This window comes from Apodemus sylvaticus, chromosome 11 (assembly GCF_947179515.1).
Source record: "Apodemus sylvaticus chromosome 11, mApoSyl1.1, whole genome shotgun sequence".
Taxonomy (NCBI): domain Eukaryota; kingdom Metazoa; phylum Chordata; class Mammalia; order Rodentia; family Muridae; genus Apodemus; species Apodemus sylvaticus.
Genome location: NC_067482.1, coordinates 96,797,699 through 96,816,548, shown reverse-complemented (window position 1 = coordinate 96,816,548; position 18,850 = coordinate 96,797,699). Strand labels below are relative to the sequence as shown.

Here is an 18,850-nt window from a genome sequence, read left to right as displayed (position 1 = left end):
CTATTTTAACCCATCAGTAGAAAATCTTTGTGGATTAAGGAGATTTGAACGAGCACAAAGACTTTCTCTAAATTCGTACTGGGTTAAACAGAATAAAATGCTGAAACAAATATGAAAATACTTTAGAAGGTGTTTTGATAACAATATTTACTAATTAATAAAGAAGTAAAATTGCAGAATATAATATTCTTAGAGAGAAATTTTGCCTAGCAAAAAACATTACAATTCTAATCACATTCTTACATGGCCAAACAAACAAACAAAAAACAACAGATGGACTATAGGCATAAAATAAGAAAGATGGACTTATGTCTTTAATCCCAGAACTTGGGTAGGTCTACAGAGTGACTTTCAGGTCAGTCAGGCCACATACTGAGACCTTGCTGGAGGAAGAGGAGGAAGAGTGAGAAATGGTGGGGGAATGGGAGAGGAAGGAGAGAGAGGAGGGCCATCCAGACACCTCTACTGGAATAACAAGAGGGAGAAAAACGGCCAATAAGATCATAATTAAAGCTCTGCACTGTGACGTCTGCAGGACACATTTGGATGAACACAGTAAACCTTCCTCACTGTACTAACATGCCAGTCAACGTAGAGAGCAAGATGAAGATAGCGAATACAATGTTCTCTTGAAAACAACTACTTCTTTTTCATGATTAATGTGTGTACAATTGATTTGAGAATATTCAATTTAAAGTTTGTGATCTATAATTTAGAATTTTAATACCAAAATTAATAGAAACACAAATGACCAAATGTGATGAACTCTATACCTGGGAAGAGCAATATTTCATGGCAGTATCTCCATTGTACACACAACCAGTAAAAACCTTTGTCTGACTGTTTCCTTGATAACAATGGAATTGCTGCTTTGTTCATCAGCTCTCACTAGGGTGAAAGTTCTCATAAGAACCCAGAGTGGGGAGGAGCTGATGGGAGGGTTGGATGGAGGAAGGGGAAGAGAGACGAATTGTAATTAAATTACAGTCTCAAAAACAAATAGCCAGGAACCTGACAGCGGGCATAGATAGGGTCTGTAAGAAGCTGGGTAACCTCACCCTTGGGCAAGTGACAAACAGCAGAGCAAGCAGGTGGAGGACTCACACCTGTACATTCACTCTATGCTCTCCAATTATGCCAAAGAAGCTGAAAAGCATTCATAATCTCTCACTTATCAATGAAACCTGACAGTCCAACCATGTCTTGGGGACATGCCTCCTCGTTTCCTGGCTCCCATAGCTGCAGGCTTGCTCAGAGCATGGATCAGAAAGGCATTTCAATGTAATAGATGGGAAGGTGTCAATTTTGCACATCAAGGTTCATGGGGAGAAAAGTTCAAGAATCATAAATGCTTTGAAAACATAAAACATCCTTTGGCCCTGGCAAGGAAAATATCAACAAGTCGGAAGAGCCTAGTTAGTTATTGACCAGCTTCCTGAAGGTAGGGCTGCAACCAGTGTGGAATAATGCCCTCCCTCCACATGTGTAAGGCTGCAAATGACACTAATCCTTTTGAATGGTCACAAAAACTGACAACTTACTCAGCCTTAGAACTGAAGCACAAAAATCATCCCTGGGAACGACTTACCATGAACAGGTCACGAGCTCCAATGTCAATAGCTAGAAGAAAGGCCTTTTCAAATCTCTTGTACCTGTGATGGAGGGAGAAGATATTAGCTGTGAACAAAGCTATATAAAGGGGGAAAGTGCTTGGTTTTGTATATTTATTATATTTGCATATAATATTTGTATATATTTGTATATTTGTATTGTTTGCATCCTTCTGATGGGGAAAATACTTTCCAAAAGAAAGGGTCTGGGCCACTAAGATCCTCAGCACATGGCATGATCTTACACCGCCAAGCACAGAGACCTTGGGGACCATGAGTGTGATTCCAGACAAGTGGAACTCAAAGGAGCTCTTAGCAAATCTGAGGAGATATAAACTTAGAAATCCTCCTAATTTTCACTTTATTGGGGTTTTTAAAGAAAAACTTATGGGGTATAAAGAATGTAGCAGAATAAGAAAAATTGATACATTATATAAATGAACCTCTGTGCTTATTAGATAAAAGTTAAGAAATCAAATTTTAACATTATTATAAAATCTCACATTGGTAAGTTTTAAATATTCTCAGCTAACTTAAAAGAACAATACAAATTATTGCTAATTTTTAAAAAGACATTACTTTGTATTCTTTTCCAAAACCATATTTTTCCAATCTCTCTCTCTCTCTCTCTCTCTCTCTCTCTCTCTCTCTCTCTCTCTCTCTCTCTCTCTCTCTTTTTCCCCACAGTTGCCCTGGAACTCTTTCTGTAGACCAGACTGGCATGGAACTCAGAGATCTGCCTGCCTCTGCCTCCCAGGAGCTGGGATTAAAGATACATGCCACCATCACCTGGCTAGAATATTCTTAGAATAAGCTAAAGTTTTATTGTAGGCTAAGACATAAGAGAACAAACTTGAGTTTAAGTTTGTTACAAAACTACAAAAGTTTAAGAGCTCAGGAGAAAATTTCATTGTAAACACACTTCAAACAGGTTTGGGGCACCAAAACTTGTCTTTATTTTATATGAGTGCAGACTGTATTGACAGAACTCATCAGTTTTCCTGATCCCCAAATCAGTAAACTGTTCCCCACTCTAAATTTTATATTGCAAAATTCAGTGGAAGAAACCATCATGACATTTTAAGTTTTAAAAATATGTACAAAGATTGATAGTATAAAATTCATCTGCAAGGTTGATAGGACTATAGGCTATAGGTCCTGGGGCAACTTCGTTTGTGTTGTGGAAAAGGAATTTTTCATAACAGGAAGCATAGTGTCTCAGTAAGCCCATGGTCTCAGCCGACCTCAGCAGCTCCTCCATGAAGGCTTCCCCTCTCAGGACTGACTCCAGGCTGTGTCAAGCTAACACCTGGACCCCTCCTCTTTATCCTACCTACTCCTGCAACCCTTCCTCCTTGTCCTGAACCACTTCTTTTCTTCGCTTCCCCTCCCTCTCTTATGTTCAACATCCCTGCACTACTTCCATGTGTCTGAATCTTAGAAAAACCCAAGCACATCAATTTGGCTCCTACATCTACATTTAAACATCCACAATGTCAATAAATGGCCTTCAAAATTTCTCTTGCTTCTGAAGTAGTTTCTTTGTCTCACTTGCATTTCCAAGGAAACTTCACAAATATTTAAAAAGTAATGTTTAAACAATCCAATTAGAAGATAGGTAAAAACATTCAAGAGACATTTCAATTCAGAGTATACAGACAAAAAACAAACACATGAAAAAAAAAAAAACAGACTCCATCAATATCATTTAGCCACAAGGAAAATGTAAACGAAAACCTCAATGAGCTACAGGCCCATAACTATTATTACAGCTAAAATGGAAAATAATTGTGGGAAAGCAGATCTCTCAAGCTCTGCTGTAGATGTGCAAAGTAACATAGCTGATGTCACTGTGAAAAAGGGCTGGCCTACACCAGAGAGACTCTCCACCAAACCCAGAGGCTCTGTGGAAAACAACATGGCAGAGGGCTGGCCTGAACCAGTGAGACTTCACCAAACGCAGAGGCTCTGCCTTTTAACAGCCTCAAGCTGGAAACAAACAATGTGCCCCTTGATAGAAAATTCCCTGATTGGATCCAGATGTCCCTCAACAGAGGAATGGATACAGAAAATGTGGTACATTTACACAATGGAGTACTACTCAGTTATTAAAAACAATGAATTCATGAAATTCTTAGGGTAATAGATGGAACCAGAAAATACCATCCTGAGTGAGGTAACCCAATCACAGAAAAACACACATGGTATGCACTCACTGATAAGTGGATATTAGCCCCAAATCACAGAATACCCAAGATATAATTCACAGAGCACATGAAGCTCAAGAAGGAAGACCAAAGAGTCAGATGCTTCAATCTTGGAAGGGAGAACAAAATATTCATGGGAGGAGATACAGAGACAAAGAGTGGAGCAGAGACTGAAGGAAATGCCACCCAGAGACTGCCCCACCTGGTGATCCATCCCATATACAGTCACCAAACCCAGACACTATGGTGGATGCCAACAAGTGCTTGCTGACAGGAGCCTGATATAGCTGTCTGCTGAGAGGCTGTGCCAGTGCCTGACAAATACAGAGGAGGATGCTCATAGCCAACCATTGCATTGGGTGTGGGGTCTCCAATGGGGGAGTTAGAGAAAGGACTGAAGGAGTTCAAGGGGTTTGCAACCCCATAGGAAGAACAACAATATCAACCAACCAGACCTCCCAGAGCTCCCAGGGACTAAACCACCAACCAAGGAGTACATATTGAGGGACCCATGGCTCCAGGCGCATATGTAACAGAGGATGGTCTTGTCGGGCATTAATAGAAGGAGAGGCCTTTGGTCTTGGGAAGACTCGATGCCCCAGTGTAGGGGAATCCAGGGTGGGTGCGTGGGTAACCTCATAGAAGCAGGGGGAGGAAAGATAGGATAAGGCATTTCTGGAGGGGAAACTGAGCAATGGAATAACATTTGAAATGTAAATAAAGAAAATAGCCAAAAAAAAGAAAAGAAAAAATTAAAAAAAAAGAAGAAAAAGAAAATTTCCCAATTGGAAAAAATTACACATTTAAAAACATTTCTTTCAGAGGAAGACTGGGAGGTTTTGTGCATGGGGGAAAAACAATATTCATTAAAACACTCAAAAATCAAGTCTTTCCCCAAACAAGGCAAATAAAAATAAACCTCAGTTCTGAACGAGACTACAAGACAAATAATGGAAGACGATCCTAGTGTGACATTACCCACTGTCTAGTCAGATCGTGAAGCACGGTCAGTCTAGACTGTCAGGGGACACCCGCCAGTGTTTCCATGTTCAACAAAAGCTCATCAAGAAAATTACTTTTTACCCCTTCCACAAACTCCCTACTGACTTTTTTTTTTTTTAATTCTCAGAACTCTCCCAACTTTTTCAACATCAAAACTACTTAAATTGCCACCACACCTTATTCCAAACAGATTTTACAGCAGATTCCCTCAGACACCCAGGAAGACAGTCCTTCTTTATTCCCTCTCCAGACAAGCCTCCTGGGTCCGCACCTCTTCCCAGCTGCTTTTCAATAGCCTGGTTTATCTCTGCACACAAGCGCAGACGGCCTGTGCTCAGTAAAGTGCTTCAGGCTAGAGCAGATGTTTATTTTAAAATGCTGATAGCAGCTCAGGGCACTTGTTGTCTCCCGGTTCCTTTGCTCCAACCTTAGTGTGCTATATCCCATCATTTTTCAATAATTCTCCACAGCTTCTCTTCCGTCCCAGCGGTAGGTCTTTCACTAAGTGATCATTTAAGTGACCGTGACAGCCTCATTCTACTGAGCAGATCCGGCTATGCTGACCAATCAGTGCACTCGGCTCCAACATGGCTCTTTCTAAAAACATCTGAACCACATTCAAATGATAAACGTCAAACCTCCAGATGACACAGTATATAGTAAACTGATTAAATATAGGTCCATCCTGTAGGTCTTAGTAAAGTGTTTCCACAACAGGACAAGATGAAGGGAAGGAAAAGAATAATCTAGGTTAAAGTTCAAAGAACTTTAATCACCTAGACATGTAGCCACAAAATATTAAAGTTTTTCAAGGGTAATGATACATGAGTTACAGAAAATAAAACAAAATGCATTAAATTAATAGATGGGCAAAAAATAGATGAGAGTAAGTCAGAAACATTTATATACAGTGGACTAAGTAATACTGTGGTCAACACAGCTACTGAATACCTCATGCATAACCTTGAACCCATGATATAGGCCAGCTAGCCTGGAACTCTCTATAAAGAACAGGCCAGCATCAAACTTACAGAGAGATACCTGTACCTGCTTCTGTGCTGACTAGTGCTGAGATTAAAGGTGTGCACCACCACCACTGGCAACAAAAAAAAAAAAAAAAAACAAAAAAAAAACAAAAAAACAACAACAACAACAACAAAAAACATTTAATTTTACTTTAAAGTATTTCATAGAAATAACCTTTAATACCTGTATTTTCCAAATACCTACTTGACTACATTATTTTCTACAAGATTCTTCTGAACACATTATAAAAAAAATATCAATTTTTAACTAATCGTTATTACTTTCTAAAAGACAGGACCTTGTGGTAGCTAGCACTGAAGTCACAGCAATGCCGGTTTCGGCCTCCCAAGCCCTGGGTCACAGCCTCAAACGCAGCCACACGAGCAGCTTCTAATTACATCACCCCTGAGCAACAGCAATCTGCTCCCAGGTCTCGTGCTGACTTTATTGTCTTTGTTTCTCTTTCCTATAATTTCCAATTTTAATTACATATTGTATTCTTATATTAACTAGATAATTTCTTTTCTAATCCTAATTTCTCTTTGTTTTATTTCCGAATATTTCTTTGTGAGGGACTAGATTACTTCGTTTGAGGTTCTGAATTGTTCGATTTCTGGTTTCTGTTTAATGAACAGAAATCACATTCACAAAAGAGTTGATTACTTTGTCCATGTCAAAAGCCATCTAAATAACTAGACATATTCACATCCCGATGTTGATAATAATTATTTTTCACATATATTTTTTAATTTAACAGTTTTAAAATTTAAAAACATTAAAATTGCAAGCTAACCACAATCTTAGCAGTTTTCATGCTATTAGGAAACCAAATTGGGAAATATACCTAGAAGAAGCCTATGTTTTGAATCACTGGACCACAGTTTTTAAATAAAAGTGGTTTAATTTGTAAAACAAACAAACAAAAACTTTGGTTCTCATGGTAACTCATAAATAAATTGTCCATTATGTTTCCCTGATTTTTTAACTCAGATGTTCCATTTCCAATAAGATATCTTTCTCAGTTATTTTTCTTAGTGATGTGACAAAGTATCTGGCAACACCTGAGGCCAGAAGTTTATTCGGGCTCAGTTTTAAAGGGCCCTAGACCATGATGGTTGGGAAGGGACGTCCACAGTCTGGAAGCAGTGAGAGGCACACTGGCAGCCAGCGTGGACCAGTGCTGCCCACATGCAGGATGGGTGTTTCCTTCTCGGTTAAAGCTCTCTGGAAAAGGCCATCACAGCATGCCCAGAGGCACGTTTCCTAGGTGACTCTAAATCCAGTCAAGTCTACAATGAGGATTAACCATCACAGCGGTACCTTCCAAGAATGTAAAGGAGGCGTAGTATTAGGAAACCTGTCGATAAAACGAACTATCCTTACAGAACAGGGACACTGAAAGATTGAAATTTTTAGATTTAAAGAAACATTCAGTGAGAGGGGACTTATGACTGGCATTCTAGGGAAACAGAAATGCATAAAAACACAGCAGTGTGCACAACAACAGCAGCAGCACACAGAATGAAGGAAGAGGAGCATTTTCTCACTGAAGTAACAAACACAACGGAGGATCCTTAACATAATCATTCACAAGAATCACAGTTTGAATGCATGATGTGGGGAGCAGGATGATTACCCACAGACAATTCAATGTCTACCACAGAAGTCAAAATCAACTACAAAATTATTAGAAATAAATTTTAAATTTCCAAAGGAGTCCTACACTATAAAACTAACATGATTTACATACCAAGAATCGCCGTTATGAAGTTTGATTAGAAGAAAAAACCAGCAATAATGGCAAGAAAGAAAAAATAAACATAATGTTTAGAAGGAAAATAAACAAAACGTATCTGCAAAAAAAAAAAAACCCTACACAGTAGAAATTGAATAAATGAAGAGAATTTGTTTTTTTTTTTAAAGAAGAGTGACACATTACAAACATACCAGTTTTTTACAAAATCAACACACATATTGACAATATTCTAATCAAAATCTTTCAGAGACTTGTTTAAAGCAACACTAGAGGGGGCTGTAGAGATGGCTCAGCGGTTAAGAGCACTGACTGCTCTTCCAGAAGTCCTGAGTTCAATTCCCAGCAACCACATGGTGGCTCACCACCATCTGTAATGGGATATGACGCCCTCTTCTGGTGTGTCTGAAGACAGCTATAGCAAAATAAATAAATAAATATTAAAAAAAAAAAGAGGCAAAGACAGGTGGATCTCTAGTTCAAAGCCATCCTGGTCTACATAACAAGTTCCAGGACAGCCAGGGCCAGGTAGAGAAACCTTGTAACCTTTTCTTAAAAACAAAACAAAACAAAAAATAAATAAATAAACCAAACCAACCAAACAATAACAACAAACAAAACAGCACTAGAGTTCATATAAAAACTTCAAACTCATGACATAGAACATTTTGAAGAGTTCTTTGTACCATATCTAAGCTTAGCGATGAAGCCAGGCCGAAGAACAGCCCTGTAACAGGTTCAGATCGCTGACCTGTTTCTAAGACAGGCCTGGGCACCATGGCAAGTCCCCATCTGTATTATTTCACCTCTCTATTGCTGTGATAAAACAACTCGGGGAGGAAAGGGTTTATTTCAGCTTTTACTTAATAGTCCACAATTAAGGGAAGCCAGGGTGGGTGCTCGAGGGAAGAACTTGGAAGTAGATATTCAAGTAGAGACCGTGGAGAAATGCTGCTTAGGGCTTGTTCCCCATGACTTGCTGATCTGGCTTTCTTATAGAACCCAGGACTACCTGCTAGGAGCTGAACTGCCCACAGTGGGCTGGGCCCTCCCCCATCAATCAATGATCAGGAAAATAGTCCAGGCCAATCTGATGGAGGAAGTCCTCCTATGAGAGTCCCTCCTGCCAGCTGTCTCCAGATATGTAAAGTTGACAACCAGGACACCATTTCAAACAAATGAAACAGCTAACTGTATTGGCACGAAAATAATTATCCAAACTAGGTACAAGTAGATAGGAATAAGTCAAAGCAAATATATTTAACAAGGTGAGAAGGGATGGAGAGATGACTTTTAATACAACATGCTAAATATTTCTACTCTCAGCATCCATATGAAAGGCAGCTGAGCTTGGTGGCCAGCCTTTCATCCCAGTTTCCATTAGACAGAGATCCCTAGGACAAGCTGGGTAGCCAGAGTAACTATAACAGCAAGCTCCAGATTCAGGAAGAGACCCAGATTCAGGAAGAGACTGCCTCAGGATATAAGGTGGAAGCTGAGTGAGAAGGCCGTGTGACCTCATTCTTAGACCGCCATCTGCATCCATGCACGTGCAGACACAGACACACACACACACACACACACACACATGCTACACACAGAGACTTACTCATACACAGTCTCAAAAACAGTAAATGACTTAGGATTTATTATTGTTTTGTTAAGAAAACTAGAAATGTGGATTATCTATGATATGTCAAGTTTATGGGCATGCACACACATGAGTTCACAGATCTACCAGAGGAGTTCAACTTTGTGACTGCTGTCAAAAGCTGACTCATAATTTTAAGTGTGGAATAAAAGTGAGCTCAGATGTCATTAGAATCTCATGAACATGTTATTAGATAACTGGCTGTATTATTTATTATGCTAAGTTATTTTCAGAGCACTAGAAGAATAAAATGTGAGGCAAAAAGTCATAGAGATGACTGAAATAGATTCCTGATTATAGAGAATTCCTATTATCCTAGGATGATGTATGTGGCACACAAGAGACGACAAAGCACAGCAACACACTGGTCACTAAAAATGTCTATTGAAAGAGCAAACACAAAATATGCATTGAATTGAAATAAATATCAAGTACATTTTAAAAATACTTGCAATGTATAAAAGACATAAAAACTAAGAAACATTGACAAAGATAAAGATTCCATAGCAGGAGTGGGAATGAGGAAGGGGCCGGAGGGGAGGACATTAGCAGAGGATTTGATTACTTCCTTTTTATGAAATGTAAGAACAAAATGTAAAACAAACAAAAGAGATAAATATTCTAGTAGAGTGATCAGAGAATTCACAAAATAAGCAAGAATGGACCAGTCAGTTTACACAGGATCTACACATTTGCACTAAAAACATGAACAAGAACAGAATGCTCATAGCAATATTGTAAGTAACAGCCCAAAATGAGAAGATATGAGAGATGAGTGGGGGAATGCCATATTCCCGCATGTCTTTGTCCAAAGATCCATAAATGAGCTCACCCTGAACTCCAGGAGGATTTCTGGTGGCTAGACAAAAGTTAGCATTCCTCAGGAACTAGTGAAGCTGGCTCCCCTCCTTTCTGTTACCACTGGCTGAAGGGACCTGTGCAGCTGTGGTACCTACCTATCAGCATATCATCCGGGCTCCTCCAGGCTCCCGCAATGGCAGGAGCACCAGTTAACATTTCAGAGCCTAGCCCTTCTTACGTTTAGCTCGCAGACTTCCTCCTTGTGGTTACTCAGCTTCCTTATAACCATGATATTTTTGCTATAATTTCTCTATACTCAGTTCCTGCTTTAAAACAACAAAAAAAGAATGAATGAATATGAATGAATGATGCCTAGCCACCGGGTTAAGGGTTAAGAATTGAACTGTCATTACATCTGCTTAGAGACAGAACATCCATTTTCTCCCATGGAGTAACATGGTGTGTACCAACCACTCCCGGGCAGACCTTATGCTCAGGAATAGTTGACCCAACATATACTGGCCACCAAAGGGTTTTTTTGTGTGTGTGTGTTTTTATTTGGTTACAGTTTGGTAGGTTTCGTTTTGTTTTCTTGGTTTGGAGGAGTTTTGTCATTGTATTGAAATTTTTTTTTTTGTTTCTTATGAAAGAACTTAAAGTTGAGTAGGTACTTAGGGGAACGATCTGGAAGGACTTGGGGAAGGGGAAGAATAAGATCAAAATGTACTTAAAACTAGAATTGCTTTAACTGATTAAACATAAAACTATACTATAAGTTTCTAAACACTTAGCCTATCAGCTAGCTCGGTCACAGACCTTCAAGTCTATGTGCTGTCTTGTGGGATCTAGAACTACTCTGAGTGCGACCTGGAGGCTGCCTTTCCTGCTGGATGTACAATTTGTCATTTGATGACAACCAGTGTTGCTCAGCAAAGACATTTCTGCTAAATGAAAACATAAATTCCATGCACTAGTTTGCAATGATACACATTTTAAATAAATACTGGAAAGGAAAAAAAAAGGCACTTTCTGAGAAAAACTGGTTAAAGATTTAAGAACTCAATAGCATCTGTTGGTGAAAGTCTGAAGACATTTGAGACAAAAAGAACAGAACCTGGAAGGCTCTTCAGAGGACTAATGCTGAATGAAAAACAAATCTCCAAAGGTCATGTACTATATAATTCCATTTGTGTAACACTGTCAGAAACCATGTGTGGTCAAGAGAGGATGCAGGAAGGACATAGCACCAACCTGCCACCAAGCTTGACGGGTTCAATCCCCAGGGCCCACAGGTACAAGGAAGAGAACTGACTCTGCGTGTATGCACACATCCAAACTCCATTTTTAAAGTGAAACAGTAGTTGTACACATCCTCGCTGTGTCTTGACTTCATTAACTCTAGGATGGCACGTGTCAGATGGGGGTATAATTTGGAAGATAAGACCACTGGGGTGAATAGGGCAAGGGGCACAAGAATCTCTCTATTATTTCTTATATTTAAATTTAGGTCCATGATTTCCTTAAAATGTAAAGTTTATATGCACTGGCTCTGTTGTAACTCTGAGGGTTGCCACTATTCAAAATTTAACTTCTAGCCAGGTACACTAAGAGTCTTTGGGAATTTTCTTCCGGTATTGGAGGCTTTTTATTCTCTGCCCGCTACTTTCCTCCCCTCCTGCCACACAAGGTCAGCATGGCCATATGTGGGCTCACACTCCCTAGGCTGGTCTCATGTCTGCTGTGTTTTGTATGTCCAAATCACCTCCCGGGGGCTGGAGAGATGGCTCAGTGATCAGGAACACCTTTTGCTTTTCCAGAGGATCTGCATTCCCAGCACCTACAAGGTGGCTCACAGCTATCTGCAACTTCAGTTTCAGGGAATCAGATACCCTCTTCTGACCTCCGTAGGTATGAGGCACACAAGTGCTACCCAGATATGCATGCAGGGAAAAGGCTCATATACATTAAATAAATCTTTAAAAACTAATCTTTCCATTCCTATATGTACCCTCAACTTCTTAGACATAGCGTTAATTCCACTGGCTGAAGTAATTAACTGCATATTACAAATAAAATTTGTCTCATCTGCCCGAGACACTCAGACGACATGCGCCCAACAACTGTAGGTCTCTGCTTCTGTTTGTTCGTTCATAGATGGGGTTTGCAAACTTTCTGTGTAAAGGGTCAGATAGTAAATACACATTGAGGGGTACACAACCCTGTCACAACTACAGCTTGAAAGCAGGCATAGATGTTATGGAAACAAGTGGGCTTGGCTGCATTCCAATGGAATTATATTTACAAAACCAGGAGGCAAGTTATAGTTAGCCGACTCCTGCTTTATATAATCAGCCTTGGCATCTGTAGTCAAGAACATGCAGTGACTTGAAATGGGGAAATACGTATTTAAACTGGGCTGTTGAAAGCATTAGCAAACAGCCAACTAGCACAAATTTGAATTCAGTACCTCATGGGTACTGTGGGGAATGATTTTCTGGGGGAAAATCTATTGAGGTCTCCCTGGCACGGGCAGTCCTCTCAGAGCCAAGGGCTGAGTCTTGGGAGAGGTCACAGGGGAAGGAAGGTGTTGATCATGAATTTTCATGATCTGTTATACCACGTGGCAAGCACAGTTGACAAAAATGTATTACAGCTTTCTAATTTGCTAAAATATAAATGTCCTCTCTATAGAAAATAATAAATTGATGAGATTGACAGATATGTTAACTTACTCAATTCAGACTGTTCTCTATAAACATACAGAAGAAAATTAAAATAAATGTCAAAAGTTTCAAACAAAACAAAACAAAACAAAACTCCTGTAACCCATGAAGAATACACCAGGGCCTAAAAATCATAATCTTTTCACCTCTTAGGATCGCCTTCCTTTAGATAACAATTATTTCTTCCTAAAGGAAAGAGTAAACACTGATCAACATCTTTATGTCTTTAAGTTCTGAATGCAGGTCTGCTAAGAGAAAATGGCCTCAGGCCGCTATTAGGCAAGATTTGCTCAGCGATGGCTTAATTCTGAGGAGCACCCTCAAATGACCTAAGATCCTCAGTTGCCTAACACTGCCAGAAATGAGTTTCATCATGACAAGTTTATACTGCATGTGCAGGATGCCTGTGGTTCTGAAGGGTAGAACCAGCAGACAGCGCTGCTCTGCCTGCGCCTGAAGGCACACTGTGTTCTTGCTTCCTAACTTAGGACTGATGTCTCCCTGACTGTCCACTTGGACTTGGGAAGCCTTGGCCTCACTAAAGAGGAAAAGCCAATCTTAGAGAACTTATGGTGACACTACACGTTCCAATGAGCCTGAAGCAAAAGGCCTGTGAAGCCAGAGGAGCCTCAAAATAAAAAGAAAGTTCAACTCCCCAGCTGCTTTCCTATTAATAGTTGAAAAGATTAAAGACTTTTAAATTTTAATTAGATTTATTCGTTTTCTGTGTAAGTATTTTGCCTGTATGTCTATATGCATGGCCACATGCATGCTTGATTCCTGCATAGTCAGAAGAAGAGACTGAATCCCCTGGAACTAGAGTTATTAGTCAGTAGGTGTTAGGAATGGAACCTGGGCCCTCTGCAGAAGCACCCAAGGACTCTTAAGCAGCAAGTCATGTCTCCAACCCTTAACTGTTTATTTGTTTGTTTGTTTAGTTGTGTGTCTGCTTTCATTTAGACTGTCAATTTCAAACATCATACTGAGCAGCATTGAAGGGTGGGAATCTGTGGCTTCACTTAAGAAGCATGTGCTAAGGTTTTATAAAGACTGATCTTATTTTTGTGCATATGTGTCTGTCTGTTTGCATGCCGTGCCCACGGAGGTCAGAGGGAGGTACCAGAGCCCACAAGTTCAGGGTGGTCATGGGCCACCTGATGTGGCTGCCGAGACCTGGATGGTCTTCACCACTGTGCTGTCTGTCCTGCCCCAGGTTCTGTGTTCGCTGTTTTGAAAGTATCAAAAGAGGAACAAAAGAAAATAAGATTTATTTTGATTCAAAATGCATGGATGGCTCTATCTTCTTCCTTAACTACGAGTACAGGCGCTGACTCCACCACCAGAAATATGACCCACATTCTATTACAAACTTAAACAGCAAGGTGGACAGAACACATATGGGCCATCCAGCTCCAACACTATGTTCTAACTGTTATCGTAGATCTAGCCACGCATCTCTTTCTAGTTAGATCAATTCATTTTAATTTTTCATGTGGAATGGTAAATGAAAACAAACATATTCTTACAATCCTCTACAGAACATCACAAATATTATATCTGTCTTTCTAGGCAATGAAGGGCTCTTTCTCAAAGCTTAGCCTGCTGTTTTACAAGCATTTCAAAGGCGCGGGCCTGCCTTTATGTCACCACACATTAATACCACCATATCAGAACACATTAGCCTTATACTTGAAGAGAAAATTAATTACAAAAGTCACTACCTCTCTAAGTCACCCCTGCTTCCCACATTACTGAACTACGGCCATGTGGGCGCGCTCGGGTGCGACGCCGGCTCGGGTTCGATGCTGGCTCGTCTCAGCTCTCTCTTGCTCCTCTCCCAGGCTCTACTGTTTATGAAGGGAAGCTCCTGTTTGGAAACGGCTCCCTGCTAAGTGCACTGGAGACTGCTCAGCCTCACTAAGGCAAAAGGAGAATAGCTACTTTCTAAGCATATTTCAGGCAAAGCTGCATTTGCTGTTTGTAGGTGTCCTGCTGCTTGATAGTTTTTATAAACCAGACTATTATGTCTTTCATTTTATTAAAACACTTTATTGAATGATTTATACTATCCACGGACATTTCTTCTTAAAACTCAGCAATTGTGAATACATGCAACAAGTTCTCAAGAAAGATATGATAAATAAACCTTACAGTTTAGCTATGTTTAAACTTAGGGAAAGGCCAAGAAACACAGAAAGAAAGATGTCTGGAGACCTGCTCTCCAACAAGAACAAAACCGGAACTGCACACAAACATTTGTTTTAGCACAGACACACCCGCTAGCACAGCGTCCCTGTGACCTCAGACCCTGTGTACTGGATCACAGCAAAGCGAGCACAGCACCCCCTCTCATCACCCACGAGTCCACCCGAGTGGCTTCAGCTAATTCTAATTGCCAGGAGGCTCCTTCTTCCTCGAATTAAAAATGCCCGAATGTGGCCTTAATTCTGTAGTAAGTTTTCAGAGTATGAAAATAACGAATAGCTAAAGCAGAAGACTTAATGCAATCCTAGCACCTTTCCTTCCTTCCTTCCCTCCTTCCTTCACTCCCTTTCCTTTCCTTTCCTTCATCCTCTCTCCCTCCCTCCTTCCCTCCCTCACTTCCTTCCTTCCTTCCTTCTTTCCTTCCCTCCTTCCTTCCTTCATACATTTGACCAGCTTCATCTCCCCTAGATAAAATTTCTCAGTAGCAGATTAAACAAAACGGTGTTTCTAATTTAGGCTGTCTCATTTGGTTTCTACTAACATACATTTCTCTTTCACAATGCCCTGAGCAGTTACTACTTGAAAAAGAAACTAGTAAACTCATTGTAACTGAAGGCATCCAAAATGGAAACACCAGTCAGCATTCCCCAAGGGACATGTCACATGACCAAGCATCTGTCAGCTTTCCCCAAGGGAAACATCTCACATGACCAAACTGAAAAGTCTAAATGTAACACTGACCAGAGCAACAAGACCCACTCACCCATCACAGAATACCCAATTTAAAATAACACCGAGGAAAAATCACATTCATACAAGATAGCTTCCTAGGCCAGAGGTTGTGAAAATACAAATAAATGCATTAAACTCAGAGGCCAAAAACCATAGCGAGGCTACAACACAGAACACTTTCAAAGTTCTTATTCATGTTGAGCTTTCTGAGCTCTTTAGATTATCACAAGAGCAAGAGATTACCACATAAATTTTCCCTAGAAACAGGAAAAACAAATAGGAATTAAGACAAAAAGCAAAACCCTATGTTCAAGCACATGTGACTTTAACCCCAATATTTTTAGGATACGCTCGTGCATGCTGCTACATTTAAGATGAGGAAAGACTCTCTTGAAATATGCTAACACCATTCAGATAAAAAGGCAAGATTCAATTACAGATAATAACTCTTGCAATATATTAACATTTCCTAGTTTCCAAAAATATGATTTTTCTAAAGGCCTCACTGCTGTGTAGAGTTCAAAGTACCACCTTATATAGAGATAAAAGTAATTATGGAGCACAAATGTCTATATAACAGTATACCTCCTCAAGTCTTGACCAATCTTAGCATACCCCTCTTTTGAGATGGTTGCCTATTCTTATTTTAATGACAATTCACAGTTATTTTGGAAGGTAGTATCTGAAAATTATGCAACTAGTTTCAGTAAGTGATCTTTAGGAAAGAGTAAAGAAGTGTAGAAAGCAACCCAAGATCATTTGCTATTCATCTAAGTAAGCTGCTGATTACCTCAGCCTGAGTTTATAACTTCATGATATAATACTCCCTTTACAAAGTTGTTCTGATAAAAAATAAGAGAACATATATTAAAGTCTTTGAAAGCATTGCACAGTACTATAGCAAGTACATTTTTAGTGAAATTAAAACTAAAATAAATTCCTTCATGAAATCCTTCCTTTTTGTAAGCAGAATTCAAAATTCTATATAAAATATTATATATACAGAATACAAGAAGTATACATATACAAGAGAAAGAGAAACAGCTTCACACACTAGTATATACCACTCATCTTAAGAAACAAAACTGGTGTATTTGGGTAGCCAGGTCACCTGCAGGTACCACATTTCTTTCCATTCCAGAATACCTTTCCATGCTAACCATTTACCTGATTTTAACACTAGTTTTCACAGCCTCTGTGTGTCCCTAATCTTTCTATCTTGATTTTCATCTTCCTTCCATCCCCCTCTGTGAATAGAGGTTCTCTCCAGCTCCTACAATATGTTTCTCAGAGCCATATTTGACATTTCTATCAAATCTGTCAAATGACCTCTATGGTTGACAGAATGTGTATGTACATAACGTAGGAACATGAGTTACAGTCAAGTCAGCGCCTACCACTGTGTGCAGGGACAGCAGAGAAGTCACTGCAGTCACGTGGAAGGGGAGAGAGCAAGCCAACACCTGCCTCACAGCCTCAGAGTACATGCACACACTTAGTTCACGTTCAGTTTAGACAAAAGTAGGTGTGTAGAGCTAGGAACAAGATTCATTAACATTTTCAAACTCACTTTTTTACAGAGATAGTTGTTACTATTATATTAAAGGGTACAGTCTATTGCTGATGATGAAATGGCCCTAGATAGTATCCAATATTTCCTTAAAAGGAAAACAACTGATTAAATAAAGACTAATAAAATTTGCTTTTCTTTTAAAGAGAAAAACTATCAGGAAACAGGCACATAAAGGAGGAGTCTCGTGAGAGACAGCTCGCTGGCTGCGTACTCTGGAGGCAGGAGAGTCAGGGGCTCTCACCTGAGCAGGTGGTGGAAGAGCCTCCTGGCGTACTTGCTGAGCGGCTCCCTGTACTCCAGAATGGTTGTATCCAGGAGGGGTCTTGCTGGAGCATAGAAGGTTCCCAGGCTTGCCTCGAGCTGTGCTGTGGAATTCAAACAGCATCACTAAAACAAGAGAAACTCCTTCAATTACAACAGAATCCGCGTGTTTGCAGTCAGTCAGGTTCTGCAAACTTGGATGAAATGTAAGCTTGTTGCAGGGAAGACGAAGTTAAAATATGACAGCTGGTACAAAAACAAACCTGTGTATAAACTTTCACTTGAGACAAAGCTGACAATGACTCTAAGCAACAAAAAGCTGTCAAAACTGAAGAAATCCATAATGAACCAACCTCTCACCACAAATGGGTAATTAAAACAGTGACTCAGCAAAGTAGCACAGTTTGAACTAGTATTTCCAGTAAAATCAATTTGCAGTGTGCTCAACATTAAACATTCTCTTTAGCAGAAAGGGAAAACCGACTGACTGAATGGGGAAATAAAATCAGCACAGCAGAAACGTTTTCTTAAAATATCAGTAAGGGCCAGCAGGTAAATACATTTGCTGCCACGCCGAGGACCTTAGTCCCATGTCCAGGACACATATGGTAGAAGACAGACCGGACTCCCACAAGTTGTCTGTCGACCCCAATACATTCTCTATGGCCTACACTCAAAACACACACACACACACACACACAATTTTAAAAATTAAAAAATACAAATAAAAATTTGCACATTGGAATAAGACCTGTGATGCAACTTTAGGAGAACAATGGAAACCTCTATTGTGGCCTGAATCCTGCCATAAACAAGGTCCTGTGCTTTGTCCTTTCATGAAAGCAAACACCCTGGGATAGGAGAAGATTGGAGAGAAGCTTTTGATAAAGGGGGAGGCCAGGAGATAAGAGATTAGGAGACAAGGTGCGTTCTGTCTACTGCACAGTTTTACCAAGATATGCCAGTGGGGCTATGCTTCTGCTCAGAAATACCTGGCAGCGATTACCATATGGTGAGAACATGAGTATGTATGGATGTACTGCAGTTCACAGTTAGATTCCTCTAATATTCATGCTTCCAACACTGAGCTGAATAAACAACTCATTATTTAGTGAAACTCTTTAGTTGTAGGCCTGTTTAGATTTGTAAGTATTAAACTCCTTGTCAGAATAATTGCTGCAGGCTTGACTAAGCTTTGGTAATTTCTTTTTTATTTTTCAATCTCAAATCTAGACAGTAAAATAGGATGCATTTTGGAGGTATTTTCTTTCAAAGCAGCAGTCAATTTAGATTAAAATTGACTATA

General features: G+C 39.8%; 1 protein-coding gene across 7 annotated transcripts in view; it reads right to left on the bottom strand.

Annotated features, from left to right (window-relative positions):
* Positions 1–18,850, bottom strand: part of Wdpcp (WD repeat containing planar cell polarity effector) — a 293,085-nt gene that overhangs the window by 111,739 nt on the left and 162,496 nt on the right. For all 7 annotated transcript variants that reach the window (XM_052198565.1, XM_052198564.1, XM_052198562.1 and 4 more), the window contains 2 exons: positions 17,525–17,648; positions 1,589–1,652 (listed from right to left, as the gene is read on the bottom strand). In XM_052198565.1, the coding sequence (XP_052054525.1) occupies positions 1,589–1,652; positions 17,525–17,648 (188 nt within the window). The remainder of the gene's footprint in view (positions 1–1,588; positions 1,653–17,524; positions 17,649–18,850) is intronic.